The 17584-nt window shown below is 29.0% G+C and overlaps 1 protein-coding gene across 2 annotated transcripts in view; it reads left to right on the top strand.

Annotated features, from left to right (window-relative positions):
• Positions 1-17584, top strand: part of LOC107452510 (uncharacterized) — a 120218-nt gene that overhangs the window by 42222 nt on the left and 60412 nt on the right. For both annotated transcript variants that reach the window (XM_071187592.1, XM_071187593.1), the window contains 2 exons: positions 7127-8081; positions 14304-14497. In XM_071187592.1, the coding sequence (XP_071043693.1) occupies positions 7160-8081; positions 14304-14497 (1116 nt within the window). In that variant the 5' untranslated portion in view covers positions 7127-7159. The remainder of the gene's footprint in view (positions 1-7126; positions 8082-14303; positions 14498-17584) is intronic.

Genomic DNA, 17584 nt, shown 5'->3' with positions numbered 1-17584 from the left:
AATACTCTACATTTGCGTGTTTTTAGATTTTTTAACATTTATATTATTGTTTAAACTGATAAAAAACCGATTTAGAATAAAGCTAAAAATTTCTTTTAACCAAAAATGAAGATACATTCATTGGGATAAAAATTAGTGCATCTAGAAAGAGTTGTCAAAATTAAACGAAATTTTACCTTGTACACAAGTACAACCTTGATAAAAGTAAGAGATTAAGAAATCAAAGCAAAATTATTATTTATTGCAGGAAAAAAATGCAAATGAATGGAGGTTTAAATATCCTCTTGGACCACAGTCAACGCGAACGCTGGATGCGATACGGTCGAGGCCTGCAAATACCTTATGATGACCTGCGGCACTTTGTTCCACAGTTGTGGTAAAAACACCGATCTACTAAACTTGGAGGCTGTCTAACTTGCTGTCCCAAGTGGTCTCAGTGGTGCTCGTTTGATAATAAATCTGGGGACCAAGCAGGCCACAGAAAGATGGCAAGGTGTCTGAGGCATTCTTGTGACATCCTTTCTGTGTTTGGACGAGCATTTTCTTGTTAAGAAATGGCTTCTTGGAACCTTATCACGGGTGACAATATATATGGTTGAAGGAGGACACGAACGTACCGCTGGGCTGTCATTGTGACATGGATCAGTATTAAAGGTGATCGTGTGTCATTTCCGATGGCACCTCATACTATTATATCAGCTGTTGAAGCTGTATGCTCCTGTACAGTAACGACAGGACTAAAGAGTTCACCTCCATACTCGTACACGATGGATATCACCGACCAATTTTAATCTGGATTCATCACTGAAGACGTTCTGATTCCATTCAGTTGCAGTCTAATCTTGTCGAGCGAAACCACTTTAAACGGAGGGTGAATGGAAATCAATCCTGCCTCTGCTGTACAGCAGCACATCGCTTTTACGTTTTGGGTGATGGTACGGGGGCTATCGCATACTCACACGATCACCGCTAATATTAAAAAACGGCGTCATGACAGCCCAAAGGTATGTTCGTGACATCCTCCAGCTACATATGATGACACTCAATGCAAGGCTCCTTTTTTCTAAAGTTCAATACTCGATCAATATAGCAAGAGTATCCGCCACATTACCACCCTTCCTTGGCCTACTCACTCCCACATTTGTCCCTGAACGAAGATATCTGGCACCATTTGGGCTGACAATATGGAAAGCCTCTGAGTTTAGTCGATTTAGCTGTGTTTTTGCAGCAACTATGACTGAGTTACCACAGGACAGACATCATAAGGGACTAGCATGCCTCAATGCCCGGCTGTATCCCATCCTGCATTCACGATAGAGAGGGACCCCTCCATTCATTTGTATTTTTTCCTGCAGTAAATGATCATTTTGCTTTGAATTTTTTAATCACATACTTATATCAACGTTGTATTTAAGTACGTAGATCTTGGTTTTATTCTGATTTCTTTTTCTTGATGCGCTAATTTTTATGACAATGCGTGTATTTATTAAAAATCTAAAAGCAGACAAATGAATACTTTAGCTTCTTTTAAAAATGCTAATTGCAAAATTCTATTGGTATAATTTTCTCAGAAGAAATGGACAGAGGATTTAAAATATCACGCTCTATTTCTCGTATTCTGAGTCTGCCTTGTACGATTCAGATTCAAAATATTAGAATAATTCATTTTTATCATCAGATGAAAATATATTATTTTCCACTTAATATACACTTTATATTAAGTATTATATAATACATGTAAGCAAACAATATTTTTGTGAGGGACTTATTTTCAAACAAATTTTGACACTTTCTTAAAATTTGCTCATTTTTTAAAAAAAAGGAAAATTAAAAAAATTATTGTTACATCTGAATATATTATGATAATATTCGTTTTTAAAAATTAGCGAGAAGCTTAAGAGAGTTTTACATGTATTGCAGACGATTGTTTAAAAATACTTTTTCTCACTGTTTTATGCTTGGAATTTGCTTTAAGATGGGATGTTTACGTGATATTCCAAAATAAAAAAATCTACAAGGCATCAATCTGACTTACATCAACACGGTGAAAATTTATAGTCAACTATTTAAATTGTTCTCAATCAAGCGTTTAGAGAATTTATAACATTATCGGAAGAATGAAAAGTTTCGAAATAATAGCTGCAATGGTGGCCGAAAACCGAATCCACGTTACAAATTATATAAATTTTACTTCTGCGTTACAAATTTTATGAAACCAATTGATGCATAAGATTTTTTCTTAACTGTTGTTAACAAATACTTGAAGTTTTACCATAGTATCTAGTAGTGATCCATAGAGTAGGACAGATATAACATTAGTATTGAAAATGCTAATTTTTGTTGAATTTCTTTTTTCACGTAAATATTTCTCAATATACAGTATTACAATATATCTCAGTAAAAACAGCATTTCCTTTTTAAAAAAATTGCTGTAATAGTAGAAGGCTAATAATTTTTAACTCATAAACTATTTGTAAAGAACCGAAGGAATTTCTCCAAGAGCGAGATAAATATTATAGTTGATTACTGTATATTATACATTGAAATTAATTTTTTATAAGTTAAAGACACTTACAAAAATTTTTATTTCAAACGATTTCTCGTTAAATTCTAATCCAGCAACTAATAAATCATTATTATAAAAAATACTCTTAAATGCTGAATTATGCAGGAATTTTCTAATTTTTTACTCAAAATGATCGAATTTTTATTTTAGTTTATTAATTTAATCTTTTAAATATGGTCTTTTAAAGTTTTTGAGTTTTTCATATTTTGATTAAGGAGAAAAGTCGTTAATTTAAAATTAAAGTATTCTTTTATGGCAGCAATGCTCTTCGTCTACGGAAAGAATTAAACTTGGAGACGAGTATATGGTAAAAACATTTGTTTTTCAGAATTAATAACTAAAAATGATTTCGAAATAAATGAAATAAATTTTACATATAACTTCAGAACATAAAAAATAATTTGTAAAAAAAATTTTGCCCGATAGGCGAGTGTCACTTCCAATATCTTCCTTCTCAGTTGTAAACAGATCACGATCCTCTTTTAATGTTAAAAAAGTATTTGTCCTGTAAGTTTAGCACAATTTCGACCCCTGACAGATGCATTAAACGAACGAACATAACAAACGTTTATTCTTTTGTTTTCTTTCATTCTTAATGAATATCTAAGGAATTCGAAAGGTGCTAACATGAAACTGGTTTGATCTTTTATTTTCTTTATCCTCAATGAAGTTTAGAAACTGGTTTCCAAACTACTAATTCTATTCCTAAAATATTTTATGGGCTATTCAACATGTGTTTATTTTTCATTGAGCTATTTCCATTTTCTTAGTTATCTTTTCTTTATTTATTGTACACAAAGGACTTATTTTAAATCGGATTGTCGTATTTACTTTAAACATTCTTGCCATTCGAATTAAATATTTTTATGACTTATTATTTTAGTTTTATGCTGGCAGATAAGTTTAAAGATAATAGTGTATTGTCTGAAATATTTTATTCTTAAAAAGTGATAAAAAAAAAAAGAAATTCTTATAGTCTTTTTAGCGTTTTCTAGTATTTTTTTTTCTCCAAAATTTAGAAAAGGAAAGAAAATTGTCCGGGGAAATGGAAGTAGTTATAAAAATTTTTTTAATTTGTTATGAATTATATTCAAGAACATTATGCAATGTTAATTGAAGCATAGTTCTCTTTATAATTTGTGTTAACAGCTCTTTGCATATTTCCCTTAGAACATGCTGCTAATATATCATTTTTAATGCTGTAATCGCATGATTTTAATGTACTTGAAACAACTTATGAATGGATTTTTATTTAAACATATCCTATCCAAGTTTTCATTACTTCATTTTTTTACTACCCAAGCACTGTATATTATCTATAATATTTACCGTATGCCGAGCACAATATCATAGATGAATACCATTTCTAATACCCAAATTTATATGAAAATATTTTTGGGCTACTTGGTAAGTCTAAAAGTTAAGGAGAGGGGTAATATTTATTTAGCACATATTAATTTATTTTTTCAAAATATGACGTAGCAAATCGTCCTAAGAAAATCCTTTGCAATAATCCACAGGCATTGAAAAACTCTCTATAGATAACCAAAAGACGTTATCAACAAATGAATTTTTGCATATCTACAGACATCGAGGGCAAATGAATTTTTGTAAACTTGCACACTAAACTTGGGGGGGGGGGATTTAAAAAAGCACTTAACAAAACTTAGAACTTAGAAAAAACAGATTCAAGTTCTCAGTCAGGCAAAAATAAGATTCTATATTTGTCCTCCACGTTAACCGTCAGCCCCTTCGTGCAGAATTTTTATTAAAAATTTTTTTATACTTTTTTTCTATTATTTTGCATTAATTTAGGTCAAAATAAGTGAAAAATAGTTTATTTAGCATTTTAATAATTTATGGTTATGAAAAGCAGCATGAATCACCGGTGTCTTTTCTCCATTAAAGTTAAAATCTTTCAAACACAGCTCACTTTTAAACAATACTTTTTCAAATTTGCAGTTATTTAGATCTAGGAGAAACAGTTATTCGTCACTGAAATTTCTTTAATTTATAAAATCAATTATTTATAAAATCAATCAATTAATCAAAAACAAATTTTCAAGCTACTATTTTTGAATTTTATATTTTAGTAAAAATATAATTCCAATAATCTGACAGATTTTTTAGTGACTGTTAGACTGCTTTTTATAATATAAAAACATCAAAACATATTTTTGCTTGTAATTAGAGCGTCAGAAAGAAATATGTCAAATAATAAAATATCTGCGTTAATCCTACTCTTTAGCGAGTATTGATTGATTCCATATTCATTAAGTAAGTAAATGATATTTTGGAATATTTTTCGTTTTATTTATATTCATTGAAATGTTGATTTACAGAACCAAGCTATCAAAATTTAAATTTTGAGGTTGTGAGTGTTTTTAAAACTTCTTTAAGCTATTATAATGGACTTTGAAAAAGTATTGAAAATACTTACAACTTAAAAAAGTTGGTAACTGGACTCAATAAAAATAGTTCAAATGACTAAAATGAAAATAATTCCATAATATTAATTAGTTACTGAATAAGTAAGGAAATCAAGTTCATTTTATTCTCTGTAGGTTAATCTGAAGGAATCCATTTTCTCTACTGAAATTCTAATTTGGAAGGAACTAAATACGTATTCCTCAGATATTAACTGAAAGTAATTACTAAGTTGCTTACGAGATTAAACAACTTTTCCATAAGTTATAATCCCATAATCATGATTAATCTGTTAACCTGTTTCTTCTTCATTAAAGAAAGCAAATAAAATAAAAAATAATGATAAAAGATCTGTAACATATCTCTCTCTTGGCATTTCTATCAAACAGAAATTCTGGGTTATCGATGAATGGAAGGTGAATGAGTCTCGTTTTGTGGATGGTTATTCGATCATTGACAGGTTCTATTTTTATAGTTATTTGTCTTTTAGATTTATTTTTGAACTTCAATAATCGGGGCACCAAATTTAAACAGTGGACATAAAAGAGGGAGATTTCAATAATTTTTGTTCTAACTATGATAAGATTTTAATGGTTGAAGGAATATGCGCAATATTAATTTCGATGTCACAGTAAATAGTCGAAATCCATTTTTACGCGCTATCACAGGTGAAAATGCTAAGAAGCATTTCTAATTTTGCGTTCCTACTAGGAAGGTTAAGAAAGATTAAAATTTTATTTCGTTTATATGCAATAATTTTCAGTTCGATCTTACTATATGTATAACAGTAAAAAAGCCAAATGACTCAAATAAGTCAGAATAAAAGTGAATCAGAGAATGAGCAAATCATTAAATCATCAAATCGATTAAAAGCGAATCAATGAATTAGAAATTTGAAGACTGGACAAATTCAACAGGACAATGAACTAACGAATGAGTTGACGAATCAAAGAATAATGAATGTGTGAATGAATGAATCCGAAAATTAAATAAATCAGTTAATCAATAAATGACCGAATCTATGAATCAGCGAATCAATGAAAAAAAGCAATTTATCACAGAAGCATTAAATGTGGGCTTGAGTGTGTTAAAGAATCCAGGAATGAACGAATCAGCATTTCAGTAAAACTGTAAATCATTGGTTCGACAAGTCCATAAAGGTATTGATGGATAAATCGAATGAGAAAAATCGAGGAATGAATCAGTGATTTAACGAGATGTGAATAAATGAATCATGTGTTATTGAAATTGAAACTCAATGAATGGTAGAATCAAAAAACCACTGAATCAACGGAAGAACGATTTAACGAATCAATGATTCAACGATAAATTAGTGAATAACAGAAACATCAGTTAATGAATAGGTAAATAACAGTAACAACAGTTAGTGAATAGGTGAATAACAAGTATAACTGCAAAATAACGAATCAGCAATTCTTCGACTTGTTGATAAGCTTTATTGATTCATTGGCTTTCTAATTCATTGATATTTTGATACGCTGATCCATATCTTTCCAGATTTATTTCTTCACTTCTTCATCGATTATCTGATTAATTCGTTCGAAATTCCACTCTCATTCAAAACGTACTTTCTCTGTATAAACATACCTTTTTTCGATGAATTAGTATTCTTTGATGCAGTCTGGAAAATAAGATTATCTGCTGTTATAGGAAATAAGTTAAATACATCCCAAAAGTTTGGTCAGGGTGTGGTTAAACGTTTGGCCTTCTAAATGCTAATTTTACTTTTTACGTGTTTCGCTAGATCTCTTGAACTCGTTAAGTGAATGACAAACTTTTTGTGTACAACTCATTTATCCAAGAAAATTCCAAGTAAAAAATTATTTTTTTTTAATTATTCATTGTATTTTATTATTTATTTTATTAATAGTTAAAAAAACAGCCTAATTCTAAAGTATAAATATTTTCGGACAAAATTTTAGTTTTACGTAATTTTATTTAACAAAATCCAAAATTTTACAGAAGTAGGTCGCCAAATTTTAAAGAAATAAAAATTTTATGATATTACTTCCTTGAAGTGCCATTTATAGTTATAAAAAATGTATCACACTTAATTTTTTTGAAAATTTTATTTTTGTTAAAAACTGTAACAGTAATTATATTTTTTTATAGGTGCATATTATAGTTGTTTGAAGATATCACTTAATGAAGATTGAGATGACTTCTAACTCCCTTCAAAATAATGCAACAGTAGGATTTAAAGAAAACTTACGATTTTTTCAAAGTCAAATAGATAAGACTTACTCAACAGACTGTGAGTTTTCTGATGCAGAAAAGAGAACAACAAATGACGTCCCTAGTGTAGACAATATACTAACTAATGTGAAATATCTGTGTATTTCAAGGAATACTTCTACTGGACAAGATAAAAAAGATCCTAACTTTGTTAAAAAATACAGCAATTCATGGTGCCAAAACACTGCTAAATTGACAACAAGTGATCATTTTTTATCTCAACATGTTTCCTCTAATAAAGAATCATCACTTCTTAGCAATTTTAATCCCTCATTCGAGGCACCTGACGAAAATCTACTTACAGACAATTCTTCATCTCATTTAAAACACACTAGCCAAACTAATGACTTTTTCGATTCCAAAAGTGCCATTGATAACAATTTAAAAATAACGCAACTTTCGGGGATTTTCGAGAATTTAAAATCGAGTAGGCCTTTGATCACAAATGCAGATTCAAAATGTGATCAAACAAGTAAAAAAAGTTCTAATTATGTAGTTGTGAATGGTAACAGTAATGGTACAATCCGAAAAGGATTCAAAAATAAACAAAAAGAGATTAGATCTGTTTCCCCCGATGACAGTAATGAGCCAGAGTACGGATCTGAAGACTTTGTAGTTCATAAAGCAAATTTTCCAGAATATTATGTGGAAGAAATGCTTTTTAATGATGACTCTGGAGACGAACAAGAGCATATTCAAGGACAGTTTCCTGAAAATAAATCTTCTTATGTAAATGATCCTCAGCGGTTCTCATACTATACTGATGAGTTAGAAGTGATACCAGAAGAAGATAGTGAATATGATAGCTGTGACGAATCATCATCTAAATCAGGTAAATACTTATTCAAGGTCTTAAAAATAAAAGGGATAATAAGTATCACTCTCGAGAAATAATTTACTTATTAGAGCTTCAAAGTACGATGTAATATACTTGTTACTTATCCATATTTTAAAAATTTGTAACAAAAGCAAACGATTTTTTTTTCTCAATTCAAGGGGACTAATTCCATCAAAATCTCCCTCTTTGCTTTATCATATTTTTAATTTGTTTTATAACCGACGTTGATCGGCTGACCCAATTCTGAGTTTACAACTAACATTGTTCAACTTTATAGCCTTATAATTTTGAACCCTACCCAGAAGGCAAGGGAGATTCAGTATCAAGCATTGGGACAAACTAGCCTTTCGCGGATGACTTTTTGGTTGAACTAACCCACGTTTGTGTTACATGGAGAGGAAAACCACGTTAGCTTGATGGCAAGGGGATTCTACCCCATGATCCGTCTTCTATTGAGGATATTTGACGTCCGCACTGTGATCGGGGAGAGTAGAATACATTTTTTGAATACATCTCTTCCTCTGCATTCGCTTACAGTTAAAATGGTGGTTAAATATTTTTATTATTTAAGGGTATTCGGTCCAGGATAAAGGGATCTATAACAGTTACATGTTTAGAAATAGCAACAACAAAAAAGGTAAATTGTTTCATTATTATTGAATATTTATTTATTTTATTTCGTTACAATTTAAGGGGACAGCTCTCCTAAAATTTTCCTCCTTGATACAACTGTTGTTTATGCTTAGAAATTTTTCCCTCTTTAGAGATTAGAAGAAATTTAACAGATACAATAATATTCAAATCAAATTTTTGACCATAAAAATAGGGATAAGTGATAAATATGTGGGAAGCGTTTCCATTCAGATTCAGTTAATCGTTTTACATAGAGTAAAAAAAAAAATGTGCACGAACGCTGTTAGATTGATTTTCATGTAGAGCACGCGATAAATAACTCTTACCTTTGGATGAAGGTCATTCAATCTCCTTATTAGGTTAGTGGGATAATTTGCAGGTCTCTGCCGCTTTTCTTAACTGTTTAATATAGTTTACAAGGCTCAAAACTTCCTAAATTCATATTTTGAAAAAATCTTTCGTTTCAATTCTTTTTAATAAAATCACATAATACTAATTTTAGTTTACTCTTGATTTTCATCTGACGTCATCGAGACTCATCTGACGTAAAATTATGGAGTGATATTTGTTAAAAATAGATTTAAACAATTTTGTTTAGAATCGTTTAAATCTATTTCTATTCTAAACCTATTATTTATTTATCTAACGCAAAATATGGAGAAAGTGCACACCTTGCACTCCCCTCGGAAGAATAGACAATACGAGAGTTCTAGTTTATTTTATAACCGTTGTACAACCAACCCAATTCTGAATTTGCTATCAATGTTCAAATCTGTGATTTTGAACCTAACCTAAAAGACAAGGGAACTTCTGGATCAAGCATTGGAACAAACTAGCCTTCGTGGAGCACTTTTTCAATGGAACTAAACCGCATTTGCGTTACAATGGAAGGAAAACCACGAAAATATTCCACAGCAAATTAATTTTTAACTCATGATCTGTCTACCAGTGAGGATACTTTTACGTCAGCACTGTGGTCGGTGCAAGCCAGAAGCAGAATTCATATCAATCAGCAACCAAAAAATTAGAAACTTGGGAGATTTTCTCTTGCCTTGTTCGCACTGCCTAATGGGAGTATCATACATGTTCTGCTGGTCTGGAGTGGTGCCTTGGTATTTCTAAAGGGAATGCAAAAAGCCATGCAACACCTGGACACATTGGCAAATCAAATTCATCCTTAGAGGGTTGCATTTTTACTCAAAGGATGACGGATATTCATGGACGATAATGAAACAGCACAGTGACCCAAAAAAAACGGATCATGCTGAATAACTTTTGATATAATGATCGGATCATCACGTTCTAGGATTCAATCTTAATGGTTCGAAAGGGTGGCCTCATATATGCTAATTAATTTGTGCAGACTATATTTTAAGTTACGAAGTCAGACACAAAAACGTACTTTCTCTGAATAAACATACCTTTTCTTTCAACGTATTCGGATTTCTGAACAGCCGAAATTTATGGGTAGTCGCAATCTGGGAAATATGGTCCCCATAGGAGGACAATAAAAAGGAGATCGATAAAAAGTTTAAACCCCTTAATGCTAATTTTACTGTTTGCGTATTTCGCTACAGCTCGAGAACATTTTTGCACTGAATTAGAAATTCGTTTTTTCTAAAGAAAACTCAATGCAAAAATTACATTTTCGTACTTTCTTATCATTTTTTTTCTATTATTTTATTAAATAATAGTCGAGAAATTTCGAATTGTAAGGTATACATTTTTTTACATAATTTTAAAGTATGTAATTTTACATGACAAATGCAAAATTTGAACGAAATTGGTGGAATAGTTCCCGAGAAATCGAATTTTAAAGTAGTCGCATATTTGAAATTCGATTTCTCAGGAAGTATTCAACTGATTTAACTTAAACTTTGCATTTTGACATATAAAATTATGCACTTTAAAATGAAATTAAAAAATTGTATACCTTACAACTCAAAATTTTTTCAACTGTTATTAAATAAAATGATAAATATTCACTAAAAATTATATTTTGCATGGAAATATCTTTGGAGAAACGAGTTCTATAATTCTGTGCGAAAAATTTTCAATTCGCTTAAAAAGTTATAATCAAAGCTCGAAATATGGCAAAAAACAAATGCAAAAAGTAAATCAACATTAAGGGGACCAAGCTTTGAATCGCTCTCCTGACCAAACTATGGAAACCATGTTTCCCAAGTTCCCCCTTATATCTTGGGGGTTAGAATTCCAATGAAATAAGTTTTTGTGCCTTATTTCGTAACTTGAAATATCGTCTGCACTAATTAGTTAGCACATTTGAGGTCACCCCCACGAACCATTAAGGATGAGAACGTGAAGATCTGATCATTAGATCAAAAGTTATTCGTTGTGCATCGTGCCAGGAGCGTACAAAATTGGTTCATTGAACACCAATCTGATTGCCAATTTCTTCGTGCAGCAGCGAAATTCGGATTTTAAATATTTGAAACATGTTTGAAAGGCATTAACAATTTCCTCTAATTTACAAGAAGTCCATGTAGTTTTTTGGACTCTCCAGAAACTTGAGGAATACTATTTGTGCAAAATGATATTCAAGAAAATACTAATCTAAGGTGTATCAATACAACGAATTTTCTCATTAAGAACGTTTTGAAAACATTAAATCATTATGATTTCATAAATTTTAACGACTTTATTCTTAAAATATCCATTTTCTGTAGAGATTTTTTTATTTATCTATAAAAAAATTTATTAGATTATAAAATAAAAAAAATAAATATTTTGCCTTAAGTAAATAAATTGCTCTGATTTTATAATGAGTTATTAGTTATTGCATGCATGAGAATTTCATGACACTTTTAATTAAAACAAGTGAAAAAATATAAAAGTTGAAGGTTTTAAAAAAAGTAATTTTTTAAAATTATAATATATTTTGCTTGGAAAACACAAATGCCCTTAGAAATCATTCAACTTCTCTTGATTCAACTCTTGAATTCAAAACATCTATAAACTTACGTTTTACCCCTACACAAAGTTGTACTAGAATATCAAATATCAGCTTAAAAGGAAAAATATGAATATAAAAAATTAAAAAAATAAGTGTTTTATGCCTACGCGTTAATGTAGCTATAATTAAAATTTTGACAAAAAAAATTTTTTTTCTTATCTATTCACATCAGAAGTTATCTTCAAAACTCTATTGATATTGATACTCTTTTAAAAAATATTTTATGTTAATATTGTTATTATTATGTCATATTTCCATTATCATATTTTCCAATAAACAAAGATTAAGAATTAAAGTTATTTTAAATAATTTCGAAATAATACCAATAAATAAATAAAGAAAATAAATATTTCATTTTATGTGTTCGTAAAGTTCATGTTTATACAGCAAATACTTTAATTATTAAAATTTATGTTTTAATGTTTCATTTTTAAATATTATATTAAATTATTTGAATATATTTTTATACATAGCTATGCAGTATTTTTTATTTATTTAATAATCTTTATCATGAAAACATTTCACTATCGTTAAATTGTAATTCGGAGTTTTTAATTATTTCATTTTTGGTAGCATTTATATTTGAATGGACTTGATTTTTATAACTACTCATTTTTTTTATTTATTTACCTTTAGCATTAAAATAAAGGAAGCATTTTAATTGAATTCTCATTTTTTGTCCACTGACACATGATAACTATTTTCAGTGTAATAAGTTGCTGTTAGATGGAAGAACAGAATTTTAAAAAAAATTATTGAAATATAATTTTCAATATCAAATGTAATTTTTTTTAAAAATTTAAAATTAGAAGAATTGAGAGCAAAAGTATGCATGTAAATGAAGAATAAGTGAAGTGTAAAGTATGTATTAACACAATTTATTTAGAAAAAAGAAACTAATAAATTTAAATTAATTAAAATATTCATGTGCATAAATTGTAAAAATCTGTGTTAAATTTTTATTTAAGCTTCATTATTTATTTATTTTTAAAATTAAGTATCCGAGTGATTTGGACATAATTTTTTTTCACAAAAGGCTTATTTAAAATTTAATATCTTATGTTTGGTAAGCAGTGTTTCTAAAATTATAAATTTAAAGTAAAATTTAAAAGTTTATAAAATATTTTTCAAAATGAGGGTAAATATGAGCTACTAATTTTTCATATCACGCTAACAATTGTAAAGCATAAATTTCAAAATAATTTTTTTTTCTAGATCAACAATGCGTTTACTTCTGTTTTGAGCTAAAATATCGAAAAAAACTTTCAAAAGACAAAGAAATTGAAACTAAATATATTGCTTAATCTTGAATTTTTAAAGAAAAACTCTAAATATTTTTACTTAAGGCTTAATAAAAATATAAAATTCACACTTAGATCTTAGCTTTTAGTTCAAAATACCGCTAACATTATACAAAATCTATATACAACATTTCAAAGAATTCTATAACAAACTTTTTTGTAATGTGTGTAAGCGTGAAGAATTTTTCCCAAAATCAACGTTCTTCAAAAAATGCATTTAAAATGCGAAAAAAAATTTCTGAAATGTAAGAAAATTCTGATAACAAAAAAATTTATAATTCAAAAATTAATATCTAAAAATAATTTTTATTTGTCCCGAAAATATGATTTATTCAAATAAAAAAAAAGGTTGAAATACTAAAAGCATAACAAAAACATTATAGATTCGTTTTCGGGAGTTTACTTCCGGTTTCGGGTCAGCATACGAAAAAACTAGTATTTCTAAAAATGTGAGTTTGAAAATGTAACGTCGAAATCGCCGTTTTTCCCACACTTTCAATTAAAACTTTTTTCAGTCGTGTTTTCTATGATTTTATGAATTGCTTTTACCTGACGCAATTCAGTTTATATTGTTTAATTTTAATTATTTAACCACTAATTCAACATCGTCCATTTTTCAAAAATTCATTATTTAGGATAATAACTTTTAAATACGTTTCTTTCTTCTTTTTTTTTAAATAAATAAATAAGCTATATTGAGAATAAACTTTTAATTTTTATTGCTTTTAATTATGACGAATTGGGAATTTTGAAAATAAAAATAAATATATAGGAACACTGCAGTTATTCTTACTGTCTTTCAATAAAAAATAAATTAAACAAAATTCCACTGTAAAGGCACTAGATACGTTTCTCTAATAACCATCCTCAATGCTTATAAAATTCAGGATTTAAGTTTATTCAACAATTTTTTCCTCATTCAGTTCAGATTTTAACGTCTCTAAACGTTTTTATTTTCACTAGAATCACGAATAGCAATTTCAACTTATCATCGACGCACACGCTTGGCAACTGAAGATCTCGAATTTTAAAATCTAACCTGTTTTATCATCGATTTGAAACACATTAATTCCTTAACAGAGCATTTTCTCCCCTTTTAGTGTTTTACTTTAGTTGAGAATTAAAATATTCAGCCGAATGAAAATTTCGAATTTCTTAATTATTATTTTTGCATTTTGAATGTAAGCAATTATGCATGCAATATTCATTTTTAATTTCATTTTATAATGTCTAATATAAATTGTAGAGCCTCTCAAAAAAATTTCTAACAATTTTGACTCAATGTTTTTCTTTCTCCATATTTTTTAGATTTACACTGGGATTCCGAAAAGAAAAATTATGTTGAAAAACTTAATGAAGATTCTGCCAACAAAACTTTTAATGATTCAATTGAAAATTCCAAGTGTCATAAAAATAACATGCTAATTTTTGGAAATAATGTTTTCCCTGAGGAATCAAATGATATACTACAGCCAAGAAATTCAACAAGTTCATGGGATCCTGTAAGTATTACTTATTTTACTGCCATTGTTATGATAATTATGAATTAAATTAGGAATAAGAAGAGTAATTTTTGTGACATAACACTAATTAGGGTATCCAACACCCATATTCTAAATTTATAATCCAACAAAACGTTTAATGATACAATTGAAAATTCCAAGTGTCATAAAAATAACATGCTAATGTTCGGAAATAATGTTTTCCCTGAGGAATCAAATGATATACTACAGTCAAGAAATTCAACAAGTTCATGGGATCCTGTAAATATTACTTATTTTACTGTCATTGCTATGATAATTATGAATTAAATCATGAATAAGGAGAGTAATTTTCGTGACATAATACTAATTGGGGAATCCAACACCCATATTCTAAGTTAATAATCCAAAAATAGAGGTAAAATATACGAGAGGTGTGTTTTGCTATGTTAACTCTAGGGAAACAGCCTCACGGCGAGTTTTTAAATCTGAACATAGCTGGAAATGCGTGTTTACGAAAATGGACATAGCTCTAAATGCTTTTTTATGAAATAGAACATAGTTTAAAATGCACTGTATAGAAAATAGACATAACATTTGATTCTGTTTTTCAAACCAGATTTGGGTGTTACAGTAATTGTTTACAACTATAATTAATTACAGATCATTTTACTATGTAATCGATTACATGTAATCGAAATTACAGATAATTACGATTACAAGTAATCATGATAACTGATTACACATGGCCATGATTACTTCTAATCGCATCAAGAACGATTACAAGTAATCAAATATATTATTACATGCAATCATGATTATAAGTAATCAAATTATATGATTTAAGGTAATCGAGATTACATGCGATCGTAATTACAAGTAATCAAAGCTTACGATTACCGCTGGAATTCCACTAATCAGATCTATGTATGATATATATACAATAAAAGTATATACATAAAATTTATGTATATATAATGTACATATGTACATAGAATGTATGGATGTACGTGATCATCTGGGTATATACAATATGTATGTAAACTATGAATGAAAAGCTTAGTAAAAGAACCAAATAAGGAACATTTTAGTGAATCTGAGCAAATGAGCTTTGAAGTTTATACGTTCTTCGTTTTTTTTTACTTCGCCTAATCGTAATGTATTTTTTGCATATTTGTGAAGTTAAATTTTTGGGATATGTAATTTAACCCTAACTCTTTTATAAAGAAGGATTTTTAATGATTTTTGTGCGTAGCATTGTTTGTTTTGATGGAGGATTTTTATTATTTCTAGACGAACATAATTTTATTTGCAACGCTGAAATTAATGTACATATATTTAATTTTATATTCAAGAAATAAAATTTTAACAACCTCAATTTGGAACAAACTGGCATCAAGCTTTATCAGCTTTGTTTGTCTGAAAATTGACCAAAAAGGCAGCGTCAGTTCAACATTCGTTGAGTAGAAGTTTTTCGGTATTCATTGCTTAAATTGGCGATAGTCAAGAATTTGGTAATTATAGATTTAAAAAAGAATTCTCTTAAATAGACACTGAACAAAAGTATTTTTACTAGTTTTAATACAAAAAGTGTCAGAAGCTGTTAAAGAACATTAATTATCTCAATTTCTTCAGTAAAAGTTACCAGTTTCATGCAAATAAGAATTTTTTTTTTAATTTATAAAAATGTTTATGAAATTGTTTTAGATATTTTTTTTCCGAACGTAGTAAAACTACGCGATCATAATTTGTTACGCAACTTCTGTTTTTCCTTCATACTTTAAGTCACCAATTCACAAATTCCTAGCGTTGAACAACCAATTCACTCCGGGGATATGCAGATTTTTTTTTATTTTCAATTTCTTAGCCTTGAATCTTGATGGCAAGAGTGCGCATGCTTAAAGAATAAGATCGCATTCATCTTCGAGAAGAATTTTTTAAAGGGAAACTAACCAGCATTTACGCAAAATGTCGTTAAAAACTACGAAAACCTGTTATGGTTAGTAGATACCAACAAAGCTCTGATTTGTCTCTACCAAAGTATAATTTGCATCAGCAATGCAATCTCTGAGGTCAAAATAAGGAAACAAAATAAAATGTAATAATTTTTCTCTGTGATTCGATCATATTTAACACTAAACATATCATAACCGGTCAAATGACAGTTTAAGAACTTTTGCATCGAAAATGCACTTATCATCTTATCGTTTTTGCACATTTGACTTTTTCTAACAATTATATGCAGTTAATATTCCATTATTATTTTTATTTATTTTTTTGTTTGTTTCGAATAATACTTATCGTTATCGTATCCTATGTCTACCACAACCGATCGGGAGAACAATTTATTGCTTTATAAGGTTATCGGATCAGAAATTATGATGAAATGCGCTTTTAACGTATTGCATTCGATGAGTTGCACATTTCTGCAAAGACTGCTGCGTAGTCAGTGGCGTACGCAGAATTTTTTCAAGGGTTCATAATTTTCAGAAATTACTAAAAGAAATTCGAGTATGTAATAAAGCACTATTACTTCCCTAATTTAGACAGCTGGACAATTTTGACTTTTTATTTCGACAACATTGTTTAGTTAAATTTTGTTTTTATTTTTTAAGTTTAAGAATATAATTTTTTTTTATAATAAGAAGTAAAATATTTTATTTTTATTAAAAAGTAGGAATAAATCAAGCCAGAAAAAACTACTCATACTGTAACAGCTACCTAAATAATAACCATATAAATGTGAATATTCCATAGAAAACCAATGAATTTAATTAAAAAGTGACATACCAACAAATAGGGAATTAAACCAGTATACAAACACGCTAAAAATTTATTGATTTATACTGTAATATCCAAACGACGGGGTTTTTTTGCAAGTTCGTTTAAAATGTCTTCGACAGCTGGGGTAAATTTTCTATGAATGCTTAAGAGCGCAAATCCATTCATTCTATTATTTCCCGTTGAGTTGCGTAAATAAGTCTTCAAACGGCGCAAAGTCGAAAAGGATCTTTCGTTTGCACTCGTTGAAACAGGTAGAACGACCAATATTTCTAGGAGTTTGAAAATGTTTGGTGTCATATCTTTATTGCACATTCCAAGAGCATC

This window comes from Parasteatoda tepidariorum, chromosome X1 (assembly GCF_043381705.1).
Source record: "Parasteatoda tepidariorum isolate YZ-2023 chromosome X1, CAS_Ptep_4.0, whole genome shotgun sequence".
In the NCBI taxonomy this organism is placed as follows: domain Eukaryota; kingdom Metazoa; phylum Arthropoda; class Arachnida; order Araneae; family Theridiidae; genus Parasteatoda; species Parasteatoda tepidariorum.
The sequence above is the reverse complement of the archived record's forward strand: the minus strand, read 5'-3'. Positions and strand labels throughout refer to the sequence as shown.